A 23,951-nucleotide genomic window follows, 5' to 3' on the forward strand; every position below is an offset into this window, starting at 1 on the left:
AACACAGCTAAGGAAACAAGGACAATCGGACAGGCCCACCTGGCTGGAAGGGTCACATAGCACAAACATGAGGATGGACCAAGTAGCCACCATGGAAAGAGCAAATTTCAAAACAGTGGCTGCAATGCCCAGCTATAGGAAGGCACGGGGTTTATGCTCAAGCGCACATGGACGGGGCCTAGATTAAGATGCAGAATCCCCTGCAATGCACACACCACATTTCCTTAGCAGAACAAGTTGGTATGGAAAGGGTCTTCTGGATGTTGAAAGTTTAATAGCCATTGCTCCAGTGCTCTTAAAGAAGGTAAATCTCTCTAGCGCTTGGGGGGTGGGGAACCTGCGATGCTCTGCTTAATTTCTGGCCCTCTAGACCCTGGGAGCCCAAGTCCTGCCTCTCTTATATGTGAGAGAGGCAGGTGGGGTGGCACAGAGGAAGAGCTATACCAGGCCTAGGCAAACTCAGCCCTCCAGATGTTTTGAGACTACAATTCCCATCACCCCAGACCACTGATCCTGTTAGCTAGGGATGATGGGAGTTGTAGTCCCAAAACATCTGGAGGGCCAAGTTTGCCTATGCCTGAGCTATACAGTCCTGCAATGCTGTACCTCCAACTGGTTTTTCCAGTGGGTCAATGGCCCTTCAAAAGGAAAACAGCTTCCCCCATTCCTGCTCTAGGCATCAGGCAGGTGAGAATTTCTTACCTTTTCCTTCAAAGACATCATCAGTGGAATTCTATTTGATTGCCAGCAGAGTCTTACTATCCCTCCCATTACATTCTTGCTGTATTATTTCCGTGAAATACGCTCCCTTTTCCACCTAAAATCTGCAAACTCTAGATTCCAGGCGCTACCCTCAAACCCACTTGCCCTGTTGCCAAGCTAACCGAACCACATCCACCTAAAGGAGCACATTAGCCAAGAAGCCATTGCAAAAAAAGGAAGCGAATGCTGCATAAGCAGCTAGTGCCAAGTCCAGCTAGAGCCATTTACCTTCTGCAGTTCTGGGTCATAGAAGAAGTTGGACCAGTTTGGATCCGTCTGCATGTATCTGAACTCAAACAACTCTCGCAGGCACAAAACGAGTATGTTGTGGCAGATCTGCAAAAATTGCAACAAAGGGATGAAAATGAATTAGAAAAGCTCCCACTTGCATCAGATTAGCTAGATATGCAGAATATACTGAAACTAAGTCACAGCTATCATGAATGTCTGTCTGGCAGAGGATGCTACAAAGACTCCTGGGATTAGGTGGATTACACATCTCCTTGGGGAGGGAGGCAGGAAGAAAGAGAGAGAGAGATGCCAAAGAGTCACTGCTTTGGACAATGCACAACTACAAAGCTCGAGAAGAAGTGTGGTCCCTTTTGTGTAACATGTGATATAGTCAGGGGGTGAAATTATGTTGCTCGCCCAACTACAAGGACCAGGAACAGGTCACTTATCTGCCCTCTAGCTTCCAGAAAGGCTGGAGTTATTGAGCCAACATTGTGGCCAAGTTAGTGGCCCAGAGTAGGGATGCCATTTACAGGAGAGAAGGGCTGAGGAAGAAGAGAGCACCAATTGCACCATTGTTTTGGTGAAAATTTAATTTAGCAACCAAAGGGTCAGGATTTAAGTGTGCACCTCAGATGGGAAGGCAAAGTGCAAATGTGGCAACATGTGCTTGAAAACACGGACACCATACAGGCACACTTGTCAGCAGCCAAGACCAGCTTCTGCTGACACAGAAAGAGAACTGCTGGATCAGACCAAAAGTCTAGCATCTGCCATGAGAAACCTTGCAGTGCCCAGAAAAATGCAGGAGAGGAGAAAGGACAGAGCAGCAACACGTCAGAGTGGCAAAGCCATGTACCCAGGAGTTTTGTTGTCTAGAGACCAAACTTTATACTCCTGCTCAGTGACTTGCTGACAGCTGTTAAGGATGTTTAATGGCCTCCTATGGGGCACGTCGGAATACCAGGCCAAGTCCATCTGCCAATCTGGCTGTAGTCAGACTTGCTTGTCCTCCCATTAACTTTCTAGCCCCTTACTATATTTGGCTCAGATGCTCTTTTGTCCATGCTTCACCTCTCGTCTGACCTCTTGTTTACCCAGTACTTTTCTACCAGGCTTCAGCTGCTAGGATTGGGCGAACTGAGAAACCTATATTTGGGTGCTTATGCAACAAGAGGGGGGCGCGTTTCTGATCGCTCGTTCCAGGGTGAGATGATCTCTTTTTCCAAGCTGGTCATCCTACACACAAGGTCACGCTGTCTGTCTGAAAGATGGTTTGCAGGTTAGCAAAGCCGGTGGGCTTTGGGGTCCCCAGTGCAAGTGGCCCCAATACTGAGGTATGCAGGACACAATCAGTAGCAAAACATTTTCTAGGGTGCCCACCATTCCCAAGCAATCGATTTCTGCACACAATAGCATGGCCCCAACCTGTCCATTCAAAGGAGCTCTCTTGCAAAATGGCCTGAGGAAGAGGCTCGTGTCCTCTGGCTCTACAAATCTCCTTCCTCCACCTCCAAGCTGAAAAGGGGCCAGGCGACCATACCTCGTTCCTTATCTCCTGGCTGAGTTCTTGGGCTTGATCCAGCGGGAACCCAGACACCAGCTCTGTCGTCAGGACATGTGGGCTGCACAGCTCCTCCACCACAGCAGGAACATAGAAAAAGGGGTGGTCCTTGAGCAGCTCCCTGAGGGGCAACAGATAAAACGCTAAGAGCTGCCCAACCCCTGCAGGGGCGTGGGGTTTCTGCAATATCTGGGCTCAGCAGAGGTGACGCCATTTTGCCAAAAAGCAGCCACTTGCTACTCTAGATTCTTCTCTGATCCTCTTTCCCCCTGGTCCAACAGCATGCACAAGCCCAGGTGTTTGGGATAAAACCAGAATCCCTCGTTGCAGCATCTGGCGGGGGCAGAGCCCCATAAAACACACCTGAATTTCTTAGCGCAGGCAGCTTCTCTCTTGTAATCGCATTCCAGGGCCAGCTCTCTGCTCAGCACTTCAACCAGATGCTCAGGGAAGAGACCTGGGGGCAAAACGGCAGGAGAAGGAAGCAGGTTAGGATTGAAATAGAAACAATGACAGAATCAGGGGTGGGGGACTTCAGACCTTAGAGCCAAATGCGGCCCTCCACTTCTCTCTGCCTGGCCCTTGGAACACTTCCAGACCAAGCCCCTCACTGGCCCTATTTGCACCTCAGATATTTTGCCCTGGCTGGCACGTGTCCATGAACGCTGATAATGCCTCTTGCTTATCTGGATGGTGAACAGAGAGGGCACACAAGTGTATGTAGAAACTAGCCTAGTGTACATAAGGTAAAACCTGCCCTTTCTTCTTTGCCCCACCCACCATGGGCATATGGCCCTCAGGAGGCTGCCCAGAAAGGAATGTGGCCCCTGGACTGAAAAAGGTTCCTCAACAGGGAAAAGAGCTCAGCCTGGAAGATAGCGCTTCGCTGGTTACTTTCAGCCATATACAATTGTTCTTAGTTAATTGTAGCAACTGCACCTCTCTGCAAAGCATGAATGGTTCTCCTAAAATTAACGCATCCTGGACTTCAGGAATAGCATCCCCCCGCACATACGAAATCAATTTAGGCATGTACTGGCAACTACTGCAGCCACCCATACTCCATAAATGGAAAAGGTGGAGATACAAAGCATTTGCGGACTTATAGCCTCCCACGGCTTCTTTGATGCCAAGATTAATGAGCGTTATCAAGGGGGGATTACAATTAAGGTTGTGGATCTCTGCCCAGCATTCCCACAGCCAGGCAAAAGAAGTTCAAAGGACAAAGTGGTTCTGTCTGCCTGAGCTCTGCTCCCATCTGGCAGCCAGTCCACAGACTGCCAACGAGGGAGGGAGGGAGGGAGGAGTTACGTTACACAGCAATCTTGCTACTCTCTCTTCATTGCCACATATCAGGTTCAGAATGCTGGGCTCTCCTGTGGGTTTGGACATGATTGGACCTTTCTTGCAGATGAGCAAAGCAGAATGGATTTCTATCCGGTAAACATAGGCTAAAAACTCTCCCCGCATTTCATGCTAATAACCTGTTGCACAATAGTGAGAGGTTGTCCCCCAGAATATGTGGGGCAGAGGTGGTAGCCCAGGGGGCCCAAGCCCTGGATATTCTGCCCTTCCCTCCATCCCCCCCCCAAACCCTCAGCTGGGCCCTCTACAAAGTGAAACCCAGGGCACAACCCATCTTCATATGCCCAGAGACAAGTCATGGGCCTGTGGCTCCCAGTCTTTTAAGCACCTGGCAATACCCCAGCGTCATTCCATGTCTCATCTTAGCAACTACGCTGCTTGTAAGAGGCAGCAGGTGAAGCTTCCAACCAACTGTTTTAACACTGACAGCAGACAACAGAGTAGTGTTCAGCAGACACACACAGAAGACTTGCACAACAGCCCCCTTCCCAAAGTTACCTTCTGGGAGAACATTGCTCATGCTCAGGACAGTCATCAGGTTGCTGACATCACTATTGATGCTCTGGGCTATTCCAGGATACTGCACAAGAGAGAGAGAGAGAGAAATGGAAATGCTGAGCATCTCCTCCAGTTCAAACACCTGCTACACTTTCCTGAACTAAAACAGAGGGTGAAGGCTTCAGTCATGGCAAAAACAAAATCCCTAAATAAAGGTGCTGAAATGCAAGGGTGAAAAGAGGTCACGGGAACCTGGCTAATCCTGTGTCTGATCCAGCTAGCACATTATTGCTTGCCTAAGAGTATGTAGAGCCACCCCTTTTCTCTCTGCTTGCCACTTTCTCATGCACAAGCCCCACATCCCTCGTTCCTCCCATCCACCCACAGGTAGACACCCCATTCATCCATTCTCTTCCCCACCCACCCACAACGGCACACATGCTTTCCATCAGGAGCAACTCACACACATTCTCATGCCTCCTCCTCCCACTCCTGTTCCCCAGCCACACTGACGTTTTCTTGCTTTGTATTTTGGGAAAGCAGAAACCACTCCCGGCCACAACAGTCACAGGCAGGTAGGTTCATGGACAAGCCTGGAGGTCCAGCTATGGACTGTGGCAGCAAGAGCATCTTTCTGAAAGATGCTAGCCACTCTAGTTGCTGCTACTCTGCAGGCCTCTTTTACTGAAGATAAAGGAGGGTGAGCTGAGATGGGGAGGAGGGGGCAAGAGTAGGGCAGAGTAGACAAGGTGGGACAAGATGACCCACAGGATGCTTTCCAACTCCACAATTCTATGATCCTAGAAGGTTCTACAAGCCTGATCCAGCCTAGAGGCTGGCAGCTCTGCCTCCTGTTTTTTTTACTGTCTTGAGAACCTGGAGAGTTGCCTGCCAAACAGGGAAATTTCCCAGGATTGAACTTAGGACGGTTTGTTTCCCCATCATTTGCAAAAATCCTTCAGAAAAGATACAGTCCTATCACAATCAAGAGAGTTCTATGGTAATGCAGTTTACTTTGCATAAGAAACACAGGCTGGTTTGGGAAATAATTAAGGGAAGGCATAATGAGCTACAGTTCCCTCTCTCCAAGGTAATTTAGACTGTCCAAACCTGACAGCACACTTCTCAAATGCTCCTGCGAAGCACAGCCTGCGGAGTCTAAAATTCCATCCTCCCCACCTCCTTTCTAAAAAAGAGCCAAGGGAGCCAATTTTCACAGCTTAGCACCTGTGCTCTGGGTAGCAGACTGACATGAACAGCTGCAAGAACAGGAACTTTCCGTCACTTTTAACCTACACTGGGCTTAAAAATGGGGGTGGGGGAGAGAGACAACAGCCCAAGAAATGCCACCTAGCAAAGCCTTAGATCTAGAGCAGGTGGTCCCTCCAGGTGTTGTTAGACTACAACGCCATCATCCTTGACCATGATGGGAGTTGGAGCCCAACATCTGAAGAGCCAGAGGCTCCCCATCTACAGGACTTTTCTACTGTCATGGGGATCATGAAAACTCCCAGTGGAGAGAATTATGGCAATTGCCAAAACCAGGATTTCCAGAAAAGGAAAATGCTTCTGGCACATCATCCCCCATATTGTGCAAGTCTATAGTACAAATGGTTCAGACACACAGTTTGATCAGCAAAAAAGGCAACGATAACATGTGAACTATTCATACCATATACTTTGTCACAACCCAAGAATCAGGTTCAGGATTTGAAGCAGCCTGTCCTCCATCTGAGAATGTCTGTTGATCTCAGACAGAAGTGTTAGGGGCACAGTGACAGAACTACCCTAAAGCCGCATAGGCTTCACACAGGGGCCAAAGGTGATGAGATGAACCTCGGGATCCCTTCAACTCTACAACTCTACACTTCTATGAAACTAATATATTGTAAAACATCAAGGAGTGGGTCTCAAAGTGCATATTCAGAGCTACTGGTGGGCGCCAACTCTGAAAACACTGAAGACCACTAGGCCCACCTGGATTTTCATGGCAACTTCTTTCCCGTTCTTCAAGCGCCCCAGGTGAACCTGTCCAATCGAAGCTGCAGCGAAAGGTCGCTCTTCAAAGAACTCCAACTTATCACGCCAGTTGGGACCAAGATCATTGTTCAAAGTTTTCTAGTGGTGAATAAAAAACACAAATTGGAGTTTTCCCTTCCCAGGTAGACACTACCACTTGTTGCTTAGACTAGGGACTTTGAAATCCAGCTATGACATACGGACAACTGCAAACAAGCACCAAGGGCATATAAATGGCCAGGATTAAAAATCCAAGCAGCCACTAATGTATACAAATTAGAGAGCTAAACAATGAATTCCACCATGATTTTTTTAAAAATGGTGTAGGCAAGGAAAGAAGGTGCAGTAAGGTTATTTAATGCTTTGTTCTTGCAGCCTGCTCAGCAATGGCCCAGAACCTGTAAATAGAGGAAGGCGCCTGCTTTCACTTTCAACACAGGTCTACTTCTGTTCGTCCACTTTGATCCCCAAGGCTGTCACACAGCCCAGCCAAATCCTCACCATCATTTGCTTCAGTGGCATGAAGTCTGCACTCTGACGGACACGTTCAAAAATCTTCTGCAGATGAGGGTTGATGAAGGCATCATCTGACAAGAGGAAAATACAAGCCCAGTCAGAGCCATAGTTAAACATGATAGCTAGTTCCTTTGATATGAAAGTACAGTCTCATTAAAAAGGTAGAAGTAGCCTTCAGTACATTTCGGATTGAGCATTGACATATATATAGATGTGAGTGGATTTTGTGCTAGGATCAGACAACATTCTATCTTGCTCAAAGGAGCCAGCTTTATTGTTCATAAATTCCTATAAACATGTGACGCTTTACCCTCAGTCTTTGTCATCCTTGAAATATCCAATGAGAAGCCCGAAGACTCCCCCCCTGCTGCAAGGAACTCTGCATATGCTCTGAAACCCAATGCTCTGCTCAAGCAAGCAACATGCAGCTAGCTATGTTAAATTGACTTCAGGGAATTAATTTATTTAGTAATTTGGGTTTCAAATACTTAAAGAACAAATAAACAAAAAGAACATCATATACAAAAAGGCAATTATCTTTAGGGAATTTGTTTGTGAGTGTGTGCAAGAGAGAAATCATTGCCTTCACTCTTCCCCAAATAAACTTATTTATATTTTTTTTATTTTGTTTCATTAGTTGTTGTTTTTAAAGCAAACCTCTAAATTTTCTTACTAGAATCTCCCTGTATGACACTGCAGAGATGCTAAGTGACCTGTTGTGTTCCAAATTTTCCCCTCACACACAAACAAAATTGTGTGCCTCTAAAGCTTTGGGAAAGTAAATGGGTCCTTGCCTGCAGGACCAAGAAACCCTCAAAGCAGCTGGACACACTACAGTGCAGCCCCAGCATTTTGGTGGCAGCGCATCACTATTTACTTTTGAAGGGAGCTCTTATACAAAACAGGGACCTGCCAGTAAGGAGGGATCCATTCCCACCCACTCAATTCCTTCACACATGGCAAAGGGTCAGATCTTCAAGCTCATTTTTGCAGCTTAGAAGGTTCAAAAGAGCTATGCTCAAGAAGGGGTACTGAATTTGAGCATGATGGAAGAATGCCCATGAGATCCTGGCGATATCCCTTATCCTAAGGCTTCCACAAGTGTGGCATCCTCCATGGGGTTGTTGTGTGCTGAAACCTCATCTATTCTACCCCCGTCCCTTCCGAGACATAGCAGGAAGGGCTGGGGCTGGCAGGAGAACATTTCAATTCTCAACAGGCTGCTCTGCTTTCACCACCTCAGAAAAACAGAGAATAAACACTTGCATCAGCTGTGACTTGCATGTCTATTCCAACACTTATCTGCTTTGCTCGCTAACATGCCGATGATCCGCCTTCACTTGCTATTTATGTGGCAAGTTTATAAGGCCTTCAAAGAACGATTTGCCAACTGGAGCTGAAGTAACCAACCAGATTATTTTTTAACAAAGCATGCTCGTAGTCAAAAACACAGGAAGCAAAGTATATGCAGAGTCAGACCATTAGGCCCATCTAGATGAATGCTGTCAACACTTGTCTGAAAGCTGCAGATGCAACCCAGGGACTGAACCTGGGACCAAGCATGTCCTCTGCTGCTGAGCTACAGATTTTCCTCTTTGTGGCTTATGGTTTAGACTAGACATTAAAAGACACCCCTGCTATTAAGCAGTGACAGTCCGTTCCTCCCTTGCAGTTAAGGTTGGGCAAGACACTGGCCACAGAAAGGGTTCATGGTAAAGTTTTGCGGGGTGAAGCAACTGCAAGCAGAGGGCAGCCTGCAAGTTGCATCAACCTATTGTTTTTAACGGAAGCAAAGGATTCTTGTTGGAGAAAGCTCATTTTCCTGGTCCTTTTCAGAAATACAGAACTGCATCTTTCTCAGAAGGCTGGCGAAGTTTAAAGGAGGGACAGAATGTCTACCAGGTTTGTGAGCCTTGGCCTTCGGTTGTGTTTATTTCTTTAAAAGCCTCCAGTGGGTTTGGCAATGCTATGCTATTAGTGGGAAGAAACTTAAATTAACACACATACACACAGATTGGCTCTAGTAGTTACTTCAGATCCCGCCATTGTAGTAACTTTAGTGGTAGCCACATCACATCTAGATCATCTACACACACACAAACACTCTCTTCTGCTAATACCAATATTACATTTTCTCTTGGTCACAACACAATGTTCAGCTACACACTTCTGTCATCTGGATTTGTCAGGCTGCTGGCCTGAGTTGGGAGAATTCTAAACATAAGCCAAAAATAATGAGCACATGCTTGAGAAGTCTTCGAGTCCAAATAGTTTCCAGAAGGGAGCCATGTTTGTGGTGGTTGTTTGCTGCAACAGACGTAGAGCCTTGTGTTGCTTTAAAGTACAGTCAAACCTCGGTGGTTGAACATAATCCGTACCGTTTGACTTCCAAAACGTTCAACAACTGAGGTGCATCTTCCAATTGGTTGCAAGAGCTTCTTGCACTCAAGCAGAAGCCGCGTCAGACGTTTGAGTTCCAAAAAAATGTTTAAAAACTGGAGCATTTACTTCAGCGTTCAGGAACCGAAATGTTCGAAAATGGAGCCATTCAAGAACCGAGGTTTGACTGTAGAAGCTTTTGCAGCTAACACTTCATACATCTGATGAAACGGACTCTAGGCCCTGAGAGTTTACTTTAAAGGGTACAGCTGCTTTCTCACTTTTGCCCAAAACGAATACCACGGTATTGATTTATTAGCAGTTTTAACGCAATATACACTTCATAATATGCAACTACAAATAAAGATTACAGGGAAGATAGAAACAAGAACAGTATGTGGGATTTGGGCTTTTTGATGCAACAGCATTTATATGTGTACTGATGGTTCTCACCTGGTGGAAGGTGAAAGGGATAAAAGGCAGAGAATAAGATGTTCTTAAAAACACAACTCAAAAACCTTGGAGGTAAAGAAATGCTACAATTGCAAAAGGTATGTTAACAAATTAGAAAGGTGGCCGTTTTTTTAAGCAACCATGTTGGTGGTTGTTAACACTTAAAATAGACTGTACCTTTCCCTTGGGAGAGGGGGATTAAAATATTGACAATACAGCAATACCTTTTAGGGGAGCAAGCAACATGTCACAAAATAGTGAGCAAACTTTCATGCTCTTCAGAATTCTTCACATGGCGGATGTTAAACAAAACAGGCAGGGGGAGAAAGCTAGCAAGTTTTTAAAGCCACAATGTCTACATTTGCAATATTCTAGCATGGAATCCTGGGGGGCATTTGCAGCCTTAATGGGTACTCTGTTGGGTTTCATGTTGCACCAAGGCTGCTGAGGACATTATGACAAATATCTCCTATGATTATTTTACAAAATACAAACTTGAGCAGTTACTTCAAAAGGCATTTTCCCTCTGTACAAAATTCCAAAAAAAGGAACTGTTATGCTGGCTTATTAAACAGAAACTGTATTACTGCCTCTTCTGCTTCCTGGCTCTGAAATACCTACAAAACTGAACAAAATCTGGAAAAGAGTTAGGAAACTCCCAAAAGGGAAAAATGGTTGGGAGAGTCAAAAAATCACCCGAGAGATGAGAGATCAAAGGGGGAGGATTCAAGGAGCACCAACAAGCTGTTCATCCTTACCTTGGATGCTCAGCATCTGCCCCAGCTTCAGCGCTGCTCCTCGAACCTTGCAGAGGGTCCTCACGATTCTCTCTGCATTGGCTTCCGACATAAATGGACTGGTATCCATAACAGCCTTTTTGCCTGAGGACAGGGTAAAAAAATAAAGGAAAATGCTGTAAGGCTGCTACTATTGGCACTGTACCCACTTGGTCCAAAGGACCTTGCTTTCTTCGCCTTTCAGGTGGTAGAGAAGTATCAATCACTGTGCAGCATTCCTCAATATAAGGGAGGTAAAAGCAGACAACCTGGTGCCATCCAGAGGTTTTGGACTACAATTCATCTCAAAACGCTTTGTCCAAATGTTCTCTCATGCTTTTTACCTCCCTGACTCTGCAAAGCTAGGGTGCCAAGAAGACGAGCTGAGAAGCCTTTGTCAGGGAGGTGTTACTTGCCACAGACACTAAGAAATCTTAATGAGTGAACACATTCGCACACACTTTGTGCATAGGGCTGCCCCTGAAGACAGTTAGGAAACTTGAAACTAGTACAAAATTTGGTGGCCAGGGCAAGACAGTTTGAGAATATTACAACAATCCTGGTCTGATTGCACAGGCTACCAATTAGTTTCCGGGCCCAATTCAAAGTGCTGTTTTTAACCTATAAAGCCTTAAATGGCTCAGGACTGCAATGCCTAAAGGACTGTCTCTCCTCATAGAAACCGATCAGGTCCCTGCAATCATTATCTGAGGCCCTTCTTCGTGTGCCTCTCCTCCACGAGATGACCAGAGGGTGACAACACGGGAACAGGGCTCCCCATTTGTGGAACACTCTCCCCAGGAAGGTTCGCTTGGTGCCTTCATTATACACCTTTAGGCGCCAGGCCTCTTCAACCAGGCCCTTAGCTGATTAACATCCAACACTCTTTTAAAAATGTGCGGGGAGGGGGGGGAGATTGGGTTGTTTTTCTTCTTTATTTTTATTATGTATTCATATTGTATTTTTATATTGTGAACCACCCTGAGTTCTAGGATGAAGGGTGGAAGATAAATTTAATAAATAACAACAATAACAATTCTCCTTCTGCATCTTTTTTGTTAATAATTAAATAATCTTTATTAATTTAAATTACACACATATACAAAGAATTTGCAATCTCATACTACAAAAACAAAAGAAAAAACAATTAAGAAGAAAGAAAAGAAAATACAGAAAAAAGAAGAAAGAGCAGATTTACGTGCATAAAAAAACTTAATCTTCCTAATTAATACTTAAATAAAAAACTTCTGACAAAATAACTCTTCCAATCATTCTCATTGTACTGTTTATACTGTCGTTTTTTTCGCACAGTTTTATATTCTTTAATATTGTTCCCGTCTACTCCACAAACGGTATTTGTTGTGTTTACAAGTATCACTCAAGTTCTGCTAATATGGTGTGGTTGGTACAATATGATCTTATATAATCCTTAAATATTCTCCATTCTCCAAATATTTTCTGGTTCAATACTCCTTTAACGCTTCTTGTCAGTTTTGCTAGTTGTAAATACTCTAACATGAGTATCTGCCAATCTGTGATTGTCGGTATTGTTTCGTTTTTCCACTTCCTCGCCACAAGAATTCTTGCTGCTGTGGTGGCATACATGAACAGTATCTCCCTGAGAAAGTATAATCCCAAGAAACCCCACCCTTTTAATGAAGTTTGAAGCAAAAACATGAAGGCTTCACAGGGCAGGGATTTCTATTTGCTGGGCCATGGACTCCTAACTTATTTGTTCCTGAAATACTGAAACTCATTGGAGGCTCTGAGCAGGTACTGCTGCTACAAATCTGTTTACTGACCTTGAAGCACAACTCTCCTCTCTTGACAGAAGAGGGCATGTAGAGACAGGATTTCATTTCACGTCCCTGGAAGGACTGTCCTTCCCAAAAGCCATCTGGGATCACCTCTAATTTTTCCTCTGCTGCCGTAAGTACAGCTTTGAAGGTTAGCAGTGACCAACAGAGCTATTTTTACTTGGCTTGCTTGACAGACACAGTGAATCTCATCCAGAATGCACGATGGACATGAACTTTTGCACACCTTATTTTTTTTTCTTTCCAGGATAGCTTGAATGGGAACAGCCAAAGACAAGTTGGCTGGTGGGTCCAAGGTCTCTCCTGCCTTGGAAAATAAGCTCACGGCACTTTAACTCTTCTCTGAAAGGGGTTATTTGGGTATTGTGAGGTGGGGGCCTTTACCCCATAATTTTAGCAGCAGTTCTTAACAGCCAAACTCTACCGACAAAATCATACTGTTGCTCCTCTTCGTAAGAGAACAACAGCAAAAAAGTGAGCCGTGATGCTTCATTTGAAAAGTCTTTTTGGAATGAATGACAAGATGGGCAGGTGGAAACAAGAGGCAGCCACAGGATACATCTTTTGACTTCATCAGAAAAACAAACTTGACCTGGAATCGCAGAGGAAACCTACAGAACTTACTGCTATTATTTTTGATTGATATTGCCATTTCCTGATGTCCTGTATTGATTTTACTATTAAGTGGAAGGACATCTTCAGGAACACAGCAAATGCCAGATCAAAACTTGCACTCACTAGCTGGAGAGCACCTGCTACCAAATGAGCCATCCCTTTCGTGCCCACTCCCTATTCTTAACAGTTGTTCCATGCAATGTTACCCAAAATGTGTAAATCCTACACCTACTAGGTGTGTTAAGCATTGCAGTCGAAGATATCTAAAACATTCTCTGATGCTTCTCCAACCTTTACTGGAAGAGGTCCATGGGACAGCATTTGCAAAGCCTACCTTGTATCAGCCTAAACCGTGTTATAGGATTACAAAGGTTGTCTTCTGAGTGTTGAGCCTAAATCTCCTGTCCTGCTTTACTGCCCCTGTTTTCCACGCCAGCTGTGAACAACTGATGTTTATCTCCTTTCCAGAATGATTCTAAAGGCTGATTTCCCTGTAATCCTCTGAATGAGAGGCAGCACGATTTAAAATTCACCCATTCTGGTCTTCTACTCCAGGCAGCCAAACAGGCAGTATCCTTCACGCCTCACCCTTTTTTTACCCCTTTCCTCCTAGCTTCTCCCTGGAAAGAGGGGGGTTGCTTGAGAGCTGCAGAATTGACGAAAGAACCCAGACCTCACTTTTAAAACCAGCGGTCTATCCTTTCCATACTAATCCTGCCCTCTGTAGAATGTAGAATCATCTTTTTAGTTATAACAAGAGATGTGGGGAAGCAGTGGCCTTCCATGTAGGACTCCCAGTTTCTATGACCACTAGGCCATGCTGGGTGAGGATGATGGGAGTCAGAGTCCAACAGAACTGAGAGGACTACAGGTTCCTCCACTGCTAATCTACAGGTGGTCAGGAAAAAAGTCTCATGAGCTTGACCACTACACACACATTTCTACTTTTCTTCCTTAAACACACTAGCAAATTAACAGAAAAAGCCCTTGATAGGTCAATGTCTCCTTAAACCAAATCCCATAAAAATAGCTGCTCCCACCTCACCTTGCTGTTTTTGCCAGCAACAGCAAGTTCTACACCCTTTCATAGTATGGCTGAGCTTGCATGCAGGTCAGGGAGTGCCCGATTATACAAGGTACCTCTGGCAAACAGAAAAATGTAAACAGAACTGTTACACAATCTTTCTTTAAGAACAAGCTCTCTCCAATAAGAGGAACGAGAGTTGCAAGGGAATGCCTTCAGAGCCATTCAGGGTGATCTGCCACCATGCTTTTTCAAATATATATTTTGAACCTGTGCACAGATTCTGTGGTTGTACAGCTTGATATTTCTGCAAGAAATTCTGACATTTCTGCAGGAGATTTAAGGTCGACCACAGGTGACTTTAAACTCTTGTTCTACATGCCCCAGTTTTGCTCTGTGAACAGCGGGGAGTCCCATTCAGGGGAGTATATATGCACTGAGACACTTTCACATACTACACAAGCAGCATGGAGTAACACACATTTGTGAACCTGTCTGATGGGAACAGTGAAAGCTTTGCTGTCAAGAAACAGGAGCCAACATACTGGAAAGGTTGCAACTGAGATGCTAAAGTTTAGGGCATCAAGAGAGATCAGATAAATTCCATCTGCACTCTCAGGAAGGAACTAACAGTTTCTCCAAATATAATATGCACCTCTAAGGAAATGCTACTATAATTACGGGAGGAACATTATGCAGGGACAGGTTATCGCAGATTGAGCAAGACTAAGCTAAGAGGGTTTAGTGACAGAGCTCACACTTCACATACTAAACACAGGAAAGCTGCATGACCATTGCTCTCTCTGGTTCTGTATTGTCTACGCTGGCCAGCAGTGACTCTCCTGGAGATGCCAGGGATTGCATGCAAAGCAGATGCTCCACCACTTCCATGTCCCTTCCTAAAACTTTCGTGTTCAACCCCAGTTATAAGGACTCCAATGCTAAGACAGAGAAATCTCTGCTTGAGACCTTGGAGAGCCTACCAGAGAAGACAGCAAGTCATGTGTAGTTGTCAGGTAATGTAAGAAGCACAGGAATAGCCTGCTAGATCAGGTCAATGACCCAGATAGTCCAGCATCCTGTTCTTACAGGCGTAACATTCAGTTATCAGGGCTGAAACTGGCAATGGGCAGCCACAGTCCTCTCTCTCTCTCTCTCTCTCTGCCATCTGCCAAGCCGAAGGGCATATCGCCAAGAGCTTTTGCAATTAGGTGAAGGGCCGCATAAAATCAGGGTAAGAGTCACCCCTCCCTATGCTGGGGGTGGGCACACATAAGGAAGGATCGGTGTTCACATATGTCAATGGGTCAGATGTTCAGTGGAAAGTCAGCCCCTTGCAATGTTATTGAGCACGAGGCTGGCTTCATGGCCAATTGCACTGCCAACCAGAGATCTTGATCTTTCAGTAATATAGCCCTGTTACAGAGGGAAAATGGACCCTTGGTGGAGTCACAGTTAGGTATGGCACTAAAGGCCACTATTCCCAGGTTACTTTTCCCGATGCACATTTTTAACATGTAGCAAACCGGTGGGGAAGAAAGAGAAGCCAAATATACACATCCCTGATTAAATACCAGCCATAACCAGGCATCCAGTGAATCAGATTTGTCAGACTTACACCTTGACCATTCACCAACGTTGGGCAGCTTTCTCTTATAATATTTTGAAGAGTGGGGAAATAAGGTGGGAAACATTTTACCTAACAACAATAACAACACAAAGGAAGAGCAGAAGGTCTGGCTTATGGCAGCAAGATGTAGATAGATAGATAATTTATTACGGTCAAAGACCAGCTCGCATAACACAATAAAAACGGCATTCATAAAGATAAAATATACAATCAGAGCAGATTGTAGCAGGCAGCAAGATGTAAATTTGGCACAGTCCTCCTCTTCCCAAACTAATCCAAGTGCATCCATTTTGGTTTTAAGAGGTATGAGCACCTTGGGCAGGATGGAAGTCCAGCCCTCTCTCCGCAGCCCTGGCTGACCCCTCCTGAGTTTGTGAACTTGCATCAGGCAAGATCAGATGCAAGTACAGAAATGACTTCATTGCTGTTGCTGTGCAATAACACTTTACTCCTTATCGCAGATATATTCTGTATAACCTTCACTTCAGTGACTTGTTGTTAGCCAATGCCAAGACAAACAAGAGATCTATTTATGGTAAAACAAGGATTGGAACCATTATTATTATTATTATTATTATTATTTAATCATCTGAAAGGATAGAACCAGAAAGGCAAACTTCAAGTTCAAGGATTGCTGCAAAACAGGACAGGCAGCCATGAAGTCATTCATTTTCCTGAGCAAATAGACAGCGGGCTTCTGTGTTGATCAGGGTCAGTAGAGATGAGGACTCTTTGAAGGGGTGGACAAGCTCACCCTTATCCACAGTTTAGCTTTCTCCTGTCCGGCTTTAGGGGCAAGAGGAAGGGGATTTGCTTTCCTTAAATGCACTGAATCACCACTACTCCTTGAAGTATTTATTCAAAGAGGAAAACAATTGAAGGTTGCTGCGTAGGTTCAGGGGGAGAGTGGAATCTGGATGCAAAAACACTGTAATACTTTTATTAGTAACTACCCTAGTGACTATAGTGTTGTGCTGCCCTTCCTTTAGTTGTGATTCTGTGCACTTGTAGAGCAAATTGTGTTTGGGGACAAGGACACGACCGGATGCTTGTATTAGCAGTAAGCAAAGGAACACTCACCATTCTGCTCTTCGGATCTAAGGCTCTTTTTCGCAACCTCTGCCAAGGCTCCGATGCCAAGACCAACAGCTAAGCCTTTAATGGACAAAAAGGAAAAGGGGGGGGAGAGAGACAAGAGAAAGTCAAAGGCAGCGGGATAAAATGCCATCTGTATGCGGTTACATATCTTTGTGGCTTAATGAGCAGAGGCAAAGTAGCTCTTTATTCAATACAGTTTAAACTTGACTACAGAGCACAAAGGGAAAGAATCCAGCAATGCTCCGCTCAGTTTCAGAGGCATGCTGTGCCCACTTTCCCCAGGGCAGCAAAACTTCTGTCCAAAGGAAACATCTTCTGTTCAGAGAAAAGGGCTTTAGAAACCAAGAGTTAAAGGGGCAAGCAGGGACAGTAGTAGAGACTACAGGTTGTCCATCCATGAGGTCAAGTTTAGTACTAGTCACACAGGGTCTTTGATCTGACACAGCAAAAATGAGGGAGGTCAGTAAACTCTCCTGGAGGCTGTGCCTAGACCTTTAAATATCCCCACATGCTTGTTTAATGCAACTGTTATTTCCACAACTGAAATAAAAGATACCCCACTTCATCTGGCATCCTCAACATTTCATCAGTCCCTTCGACCTTCCTCCACAATCTGTTTTACCCTTTACCTTACTGTGGCCAGCAGGGCTCAAATTTGACCCCAGGGCAACTGGAGGAGAAGAGTGAGTGACATAGCTTATACCTCCCCAACAGCATATTTGCCCTGGTGTTGATACCTTGGAGCATTTAATGGTATCTAGGTGGAGGATCTGGCAACTCAAGTTCTTACATGATAAGTTCTCTCCAAAAATAATTTAATAACAAGATGATTTGAATCTAGAGCAGTCAAATGCAGGACAGGGGAGGGAAAGTTGCACAGGCTGGAACTGGAATGGAAAACCTCAATTTGCAAGTGCAATTAATGCAATAGCACCTCGGCATGATGGCTGTGGAAGATAAGTACCATTCTGCCACACATGCAGACACGCACATACATGCATGCAATATTTGCACAAAATAACACAGGGAACACCCAGCTAAGCTCTGTTCAGCATCAACAACTATGAAATACCAACTGTTTGTTCCATATCCAACCTAGCTCGTAATTGCTTAGAGAATGAGATTTTGGAATCTGCAGAGGTGAAATCTGAAGAGAATCTCTATATTCTTGCCTTGAGTGAGGATGTGTCGAATGAAATTAGGAGATATTTCCAGCAATCCTCACTCACTTGAGTAGCAGTTCAGAGTGACATAATAACCCAAAGCTACAGGATTCATATCTCCATAACTAGGCTGGCAGATCTTCTAACCACCTCTTCATCTGCAAGTACATCAGCAAGGAGCTACCACTAACATATATGTGTATATCCACACACCCCGTGGGAGGAAAGAAAAGGCTGGAATTTTATGAAGGAGTTGGTAGAAGACTCAAGGCAAATCTGACTAGCTGAACAAAGACTGGAGCCCTTACTAGGCCTGCAGGGCGATGCAGAGAGATAAATCTTACTTCTCTACCTGCGTTGAATTTACTCAGTGGTGCTCTCTCACATCCATGTCATAAGTTTCCTTCAAAGCCCTAACAGCTTAAGACCATGTTAGCTGGCAGTGATCTTCAGGCTTGAGGACTACAAGTCCCATCTTCCTTGACCATTGGCTAAGATGTCTCAGAACAATGGCGGCTGCAGTCCATCATCATCTAGGGCAGAGGTTTTCAACCTTTTTGAGTCCACGGCTCCCTTGACCAACTAGGTTCTTTCTGCAGCACCCCTGTGGGGCTCAGGAGCCCATTTATGTCACCCCTTGCCTGGCAGCCTCTCACCCTTTTTGCAAACACCCTCCCTTGTGGAGCCACTGCTGCCGCCCCTGGTCTCTGAGTTGCCCCCCGCCCCCACCCCAAAGACAGGTACCTGGTCACATTGTCCATTCCCAACAGCAAGGGCTGGCGGACTGGCTGGCTGGCTAGCAGGGCTCCCTGGCCTGCTTGCTTGCATGCTTACTCCGAGGCCGCTCCAGCTTCTGGCAACCAGCACCCCCTGGCCAGTTCCAGAGGCACCATTTGTCTGGGGAGCTTGTAGCCAGGGCTGCTGCAACAAACAGCCATGCAAGCCTTTTGAAGGCAGAGATGCAAGAAGGCATCAGAGGAGGGAGGGAAGGAAGGAAGGAGGGTTGCCCGTGGCACCCCTGACCATCATTCAAGGCACCCCGGGGGGCCACAGCACACTGGGTGAAAACCACTGATCTAGAGACCCAAGACTGAAGAATGCTGGCTTAAAGATGAGTTGCTCCCATACAGGTCAATCATGAAATGAAGATCAATGCCAGAAGCCTTTGTTCTTGGAGTCATGTCAAAAAAAATTAAGCAAGTGAGCATGAGATATGGGGCCATCTCTGTGGCAGTGCCATGATTGTTGCATGCCCTCCCAATTGAAAGACGTGTTTATTTCAACAACCTTTTTATTGTTGCAGATTTCAATATCTAGCATCTTTTACTCTTTGTGCTTCTTGCTTTGGGTACTCTGTTACGGCTTTTAGAACTGGCTGTACCTGCTTTTTTATTAATTAGAACTTATGCTATATGCCACACTGGGAACTTTTAGTAGAAGAGTGGGATATATTTTATTAAATAAGAAAGTAATTATATAACTATAATGCAAAACAACCTATAGTTATGCCAGCAGTTTAAATGAGCCAAGAACTTGACATTTACATGCGCTTCGATTTGACTTATCCAGCTTCAACACCTCTTCTTCCCCACTGGATAAGGTTTAGACGTGTACAATATGTACTTTCCCTTGAACTGCACAGCTCCACCTTAATTATCACATAAACTCACCTCCCTCCCCAGAACCACAGCAGCCAAAGATAGGCGTATGTCATAAACAACTCCAAATGGTTGGCTTTTTAAACATTAACCAGGAGGTATATCTTGCTTCACTGTTTTAGAACTGTTTACATTATCAATTTATTTTGATAAGGCCATTCTCCTTCAAGGGAGGCATTCGCCTTAGTGTTTGCAAACAGACTGCATTGTAAAGCCAGGCTGGTGCTCCTGCTCTTTTAAACAGCAGTAGAACATTGTAGGGGTATTTTCAAGCCTGCGGAGTTTTTTGTACATCTGACAGTCACCTAAATAAGAATTGAATTCTTGCACCACATGCTCCAATTCATGATTCTCAATCTACTTCTTGGGGGGGTTTCCTGTTTTTAAGGATTTATATGCCATTATAGGAACCTTTCTTTTGGGTGGTGCAGTTGGACCACGACAACAGGTCAAACAGCAGGATTCCCACCTGCTGATTTACACCAGCACAAACCCAGCTTGGCTACTTGGCCACCCTGTGTTGAAATAGGGTTACCAGATGTTCCCGGGGTCAGTCCCCAGATTTGCAAATCTGTCCCCAGGAAACATGGCAGCTGCAGCCTCAGCAGCCAGGAGCCAGCCTGTTACTCTGCGCATTTATGTTTCACAGCGTGCGAAAGAAGGGCTTTGCACCTTTATACAATATACATGTGTGCCAGGGTCTTTTGCCTCACCATCCCCACTACTGACTACCTGTTGCTACGCAGCTTCAATAAATAAATAAATAAATAAATAAAATTAAAAAGTGTCCCCGGATTCATTGAGAAAAATCTGGTAACCATATGTTAAAGCCCCCTCACCAACTTCTTCACTGTAGAATCATAGAATTGTAGAGTTTGAAGGGACCCTGTGGGTCATCTAGTCCAACCCCCTGCAATGCCAAATGCATCACAACTGATCGGAAGATAATACGGGGAATGCTATGCAAAATCAGTGCATAAAGTAAACGCCTAATCTCGAAATGCAAAAGCAACATTTTTTTGTTTTTGTAAAAAAATAATGCTTCTTAGACTCACAGAATTGTAGAGTTGGAAGGGACCGAAAGGGTCATCTAGTCCAATTCCTGCACTGCATGGGGTTGGACTACATGACCCTCGTGGTCCCTCCCAACTTAAAACTGAAAGCAGCCCATATATTTTTCATTTGCCGTCCAACCAATGCATGAAGATTAGTACCAAGGGAGTGTGAAGGGCAAATATGAAATGCAATACAACAGAAGGCTGGTTTGGAAAGATAGGCACGCCCTTGTAGGGTTTGGCAAACAAGCCTATGATTAGCAGAAAAATCAAGTGATAACTATGCAACCAATAACCTTGTTCACACTGTAATAAAATCCTGTTGTTACAGAGTCGCCACAGGGTCTTGGCAGGCATAAACACACCCACCCCACACACATAGCTTCCCTTCAGAAGAACAAACAAGCCCTCCCCTGTTCACAGGCTTCTAACAGTTGAAGAGGAGGAGCTCCTATGCTTCTGAACTCTGTGGCCAGCTGTGGAGGCAGGCACATGCAAAGTCCACCCAACAACCAGTGCTGCTTACCTGCTGTGCTAATAATTAAATCAATTCAATACCCATAATTCAAAATGCACTGATATAGGCCAGATTATGTATCGAGTAAAACTAAACGTTGCACAGCATGCAGGTTTGCATGCATCTGCCCCAATGTGACATGCATTTTAGCAAAAGCAGCCAGAAGGAAACAAGACTCAAGGGAAACCTGATTGAACAAAGGCTGGAGTCCATACTAGGCATGCAGGGTGGTGCAGGTGAACAAATTCATGCAGTGGGGCTCTCCCACATCAATGTCATTAGCTTCCTATTTGTGTCCAGGCTCGATTTAAAGTGCTGGTTCTAGCCATCAAAGCTCTAAGCCGCTTAAGACCATGCCAGCTTGCAGTGATCTTCAGGCTCCGGATGTTGTTGGACTACAAAGCCCATCATCCTTGACCATTGGGCTAAGCCAGTGTTTGTGAACCCTGGTTAAAGTTACATAGTTACATCAACCTTGATGCAGAAGGCACACTACATCCCAACCAACGTTGAAAAGTGAAGACGAGGAAAGTTTGCATGGGAGAATGGTTACGTGACGAGGGAGCATGATGCCTGCGCAAGGACTCTTGAGGCTATGTTCACATTACATTGATTTCCAGGCTTTCTGTAGCCCACCCTTCCTCCAGATCAGATCACAGGGCAGCTTACGACGCCACACATTCAGTGGCAAATGTTAAATAAAACAGAATTAACTCCAGACACCCAGCACCAAGCAGAAGCACCAGCCAGCATCATCAGGATCCAGACTTCTAAGTCAAGAACTACTGTGTTCACCACACTCTTCAAGGACCTCATTACGCCTTCAGAGAGTGAGTGCAACTGCAATTACTGTGGGCCTGAATCTGATTTTTAAAAGAGATCTCAGTGCTCTGCAATTTCTGACTTTACATTACCTTTTTTTAATTGCTTTCACTTCTCCCAAACCAAGTTGATCTTAACTCTTTTATATATATATAAAGCACTGCAGCTATATTTAAATAGCAGATGAGGAGAGTTTTTGTTTTTACTGAGACCAGTAAACCAGAAACAGAGAAAGGAGGGCCATATGAACTTTTAAGAGAAGGTATATTTTCAGGAAGGTTTGGTGAATCCTACATCCAGGATCACATTCTGTGCTCAGTGAATAACCTATGCACACAGAGCCTGACAAATAGCACTGATCTTAATACGACTTACTTATGTATCAGCCTGTTTAGGACTAGGATGCCAAAACAAAGCTGCAAAGCTTTGCCTGCTGTAAAAACTGGTATTTTAAGGGAGAACTCTTGGGCTTATACACTTCTTCCACCCCTTCTGTAGTATACAATTACTCCTTCCTTCCTTGGCTGCAGGCAACCCATGGTTTTCTGTTTTGTCTAAGTCAATAAACTATAGTTTCGAAATGCTGGACTCTAAGGCAAGTGCAAGCCAGAGTTTGCTGGTTTATGCAAAACAGAAAACTATGGTTTGCCTCATACAAGGAAGGGAGGGAAACACTGTACATGAGGGCAGAGGAGGTGGAAGCCACTGAGCCAGAGATTCCTTAAAGCCTCTTTCATATACTGCTAAACCATAGCTCGGCACTACTTTTAATCAGCCCAGTTCAACACTGAGAAAAATTATTTTGGGAGAAGCTTCTTTTAAAGACAGCCTCAGCAAACAGCTGTTCACAGTAGAAAGAGGAAACTGACTAAGATACCAAGCTAGTTTAAGTACAGAGAGTGACTTTTGTGTTCCCACACCAAGCTAGAAGCAGATTACAGCACTCCCACCACCCCTGCTGAATTGTTTGAGTCAATTCATAAGCCTGGCCTGTCAAGTTTCAGACACTGGTCATCCCCCTCCTATGCATTCCTGACACATTTTGGAGTCAACAGTTCAAAATATCTGCTGCATATACTTAGTTAACCGAAAGCTAAACCTTCTCAACTCAACACAGAAGCATTTATTTCCTATTTAAAGCTTGAGTGTGAGGAAATTCTAATGGGAAAGCTGTTGCTACAGGATCATGAAGACACTTGTAGCACACAACTTGATATCAATAATAAGTCTGATGTGCAGAGCCAAAAAAGTTCCCCATCTCTGTCAGGCCTCCCCATTTGGCCTGTGAAAACATTCTTGCCAATCTTCACCCACTTGCTATACAACTGACATCATTTATCTGTTTAACCCACTAGATGGATCTAATTCCCCACCCCTGCCCCGGAAGAGAGCTTTCTACTCCTCACCTGCAAAAAAAAAGTGACAAAACACTTGAACTCAGAGAATTCTTGAAGAGTTCTTTCCATAGCTGATATAGAGATGACAAAATAAGATTCAGCCCATGACATCTGTCTTTTAAAGGTGCCCAAGGACTCCTTCAGCTACAATCTGCAATTGTTCCACAGCAGAACCATAAATATCTACAATAACTCAGCAGACATTCCCATTAGTGAGCATATTCAAGGAAGAGGAAGTATTCAGGAGGTCCCAATCTAAACAATGTGGATTAAAGTGTTTGCAAGCACAAAACTTATTTACAAGGGAGGGAGGAAGCATTCATAGCATTATTTCTTGTACTAACTCAGGAAATGTTTACTTTGTTCCCAAGCTTTGAATCTGCTTCAAGTAAAATTGTATACTGCACAGGCCTGAGGTGCCTTGCCTTGTAGAAGCCAAGTTCCTTAATACTTGCTACATAGACAGAAACATTCAAAAGGCATATAGAAGTAGATCTCATCTTGGAGAAATGAATACTAAGGAGAGGTGCCAACTCTAGCTATAAATAGGGAAGGTCACAAACAGCAGGGACGCATGGTGGCTGTCTACACA

General features: G+C 44.6%; 1 protein-coding gene across 1 annotated transcript in view; it reads right to left on the reverse strand.

Annotated features, from left to right (window-relative positions):
- COQ8A (coenzyme Q8A) overlaps positions 1–23,951 on the reverse strand; it is a 55,195-nt gene that overhangs the window by 4,738 nt on the left and 26,506 nt on the right. The window contains exons 4-11 of the mRNA XM_081187128.1: positions 16,730–16,904; positions 10,546–10,668; positions 6,941–7,026; positions 6,398–6,538; positions 4,421–4,502; positions 2,921–3,014; positions 2,537–2,678; positions 991–1,098 (exon numbers count right to left, since the gene is read on the reverse strand). Of these exons, the coding sequence (XP_081043254.1) occupies positions 991–1,098; positions 2,537–2,678; positions 2,921–3,014; positions 4,421–4,502; positions 6,398–6,538; positions 6,941–7,026; positions 10,546–10,668; positions 16,730–16,904 (951 nt within the window). The remainder of the gene's footprint in view (positions 1–990; positions 1,099–2,536; positions 2,679–2,920; positions 3,015–4,420; positions 4,503–6,397; positions 6,539–6,940; positions 7,027–10,545; positions 10,669–16,729; positions 16,905–23,951) is intronic.

Source organism: Podarcis bocagei, assembly GCF_964188305.1.
Source record: "Podarcis bocagei genome assembly, chromosome: 3".
NCBI classification, from domain to species: Eukaryota; Metazoa; Chordata; class Lepidosauria; order Squamata; family Lacertidae; genus Podarcis; species Podarcis bocagei.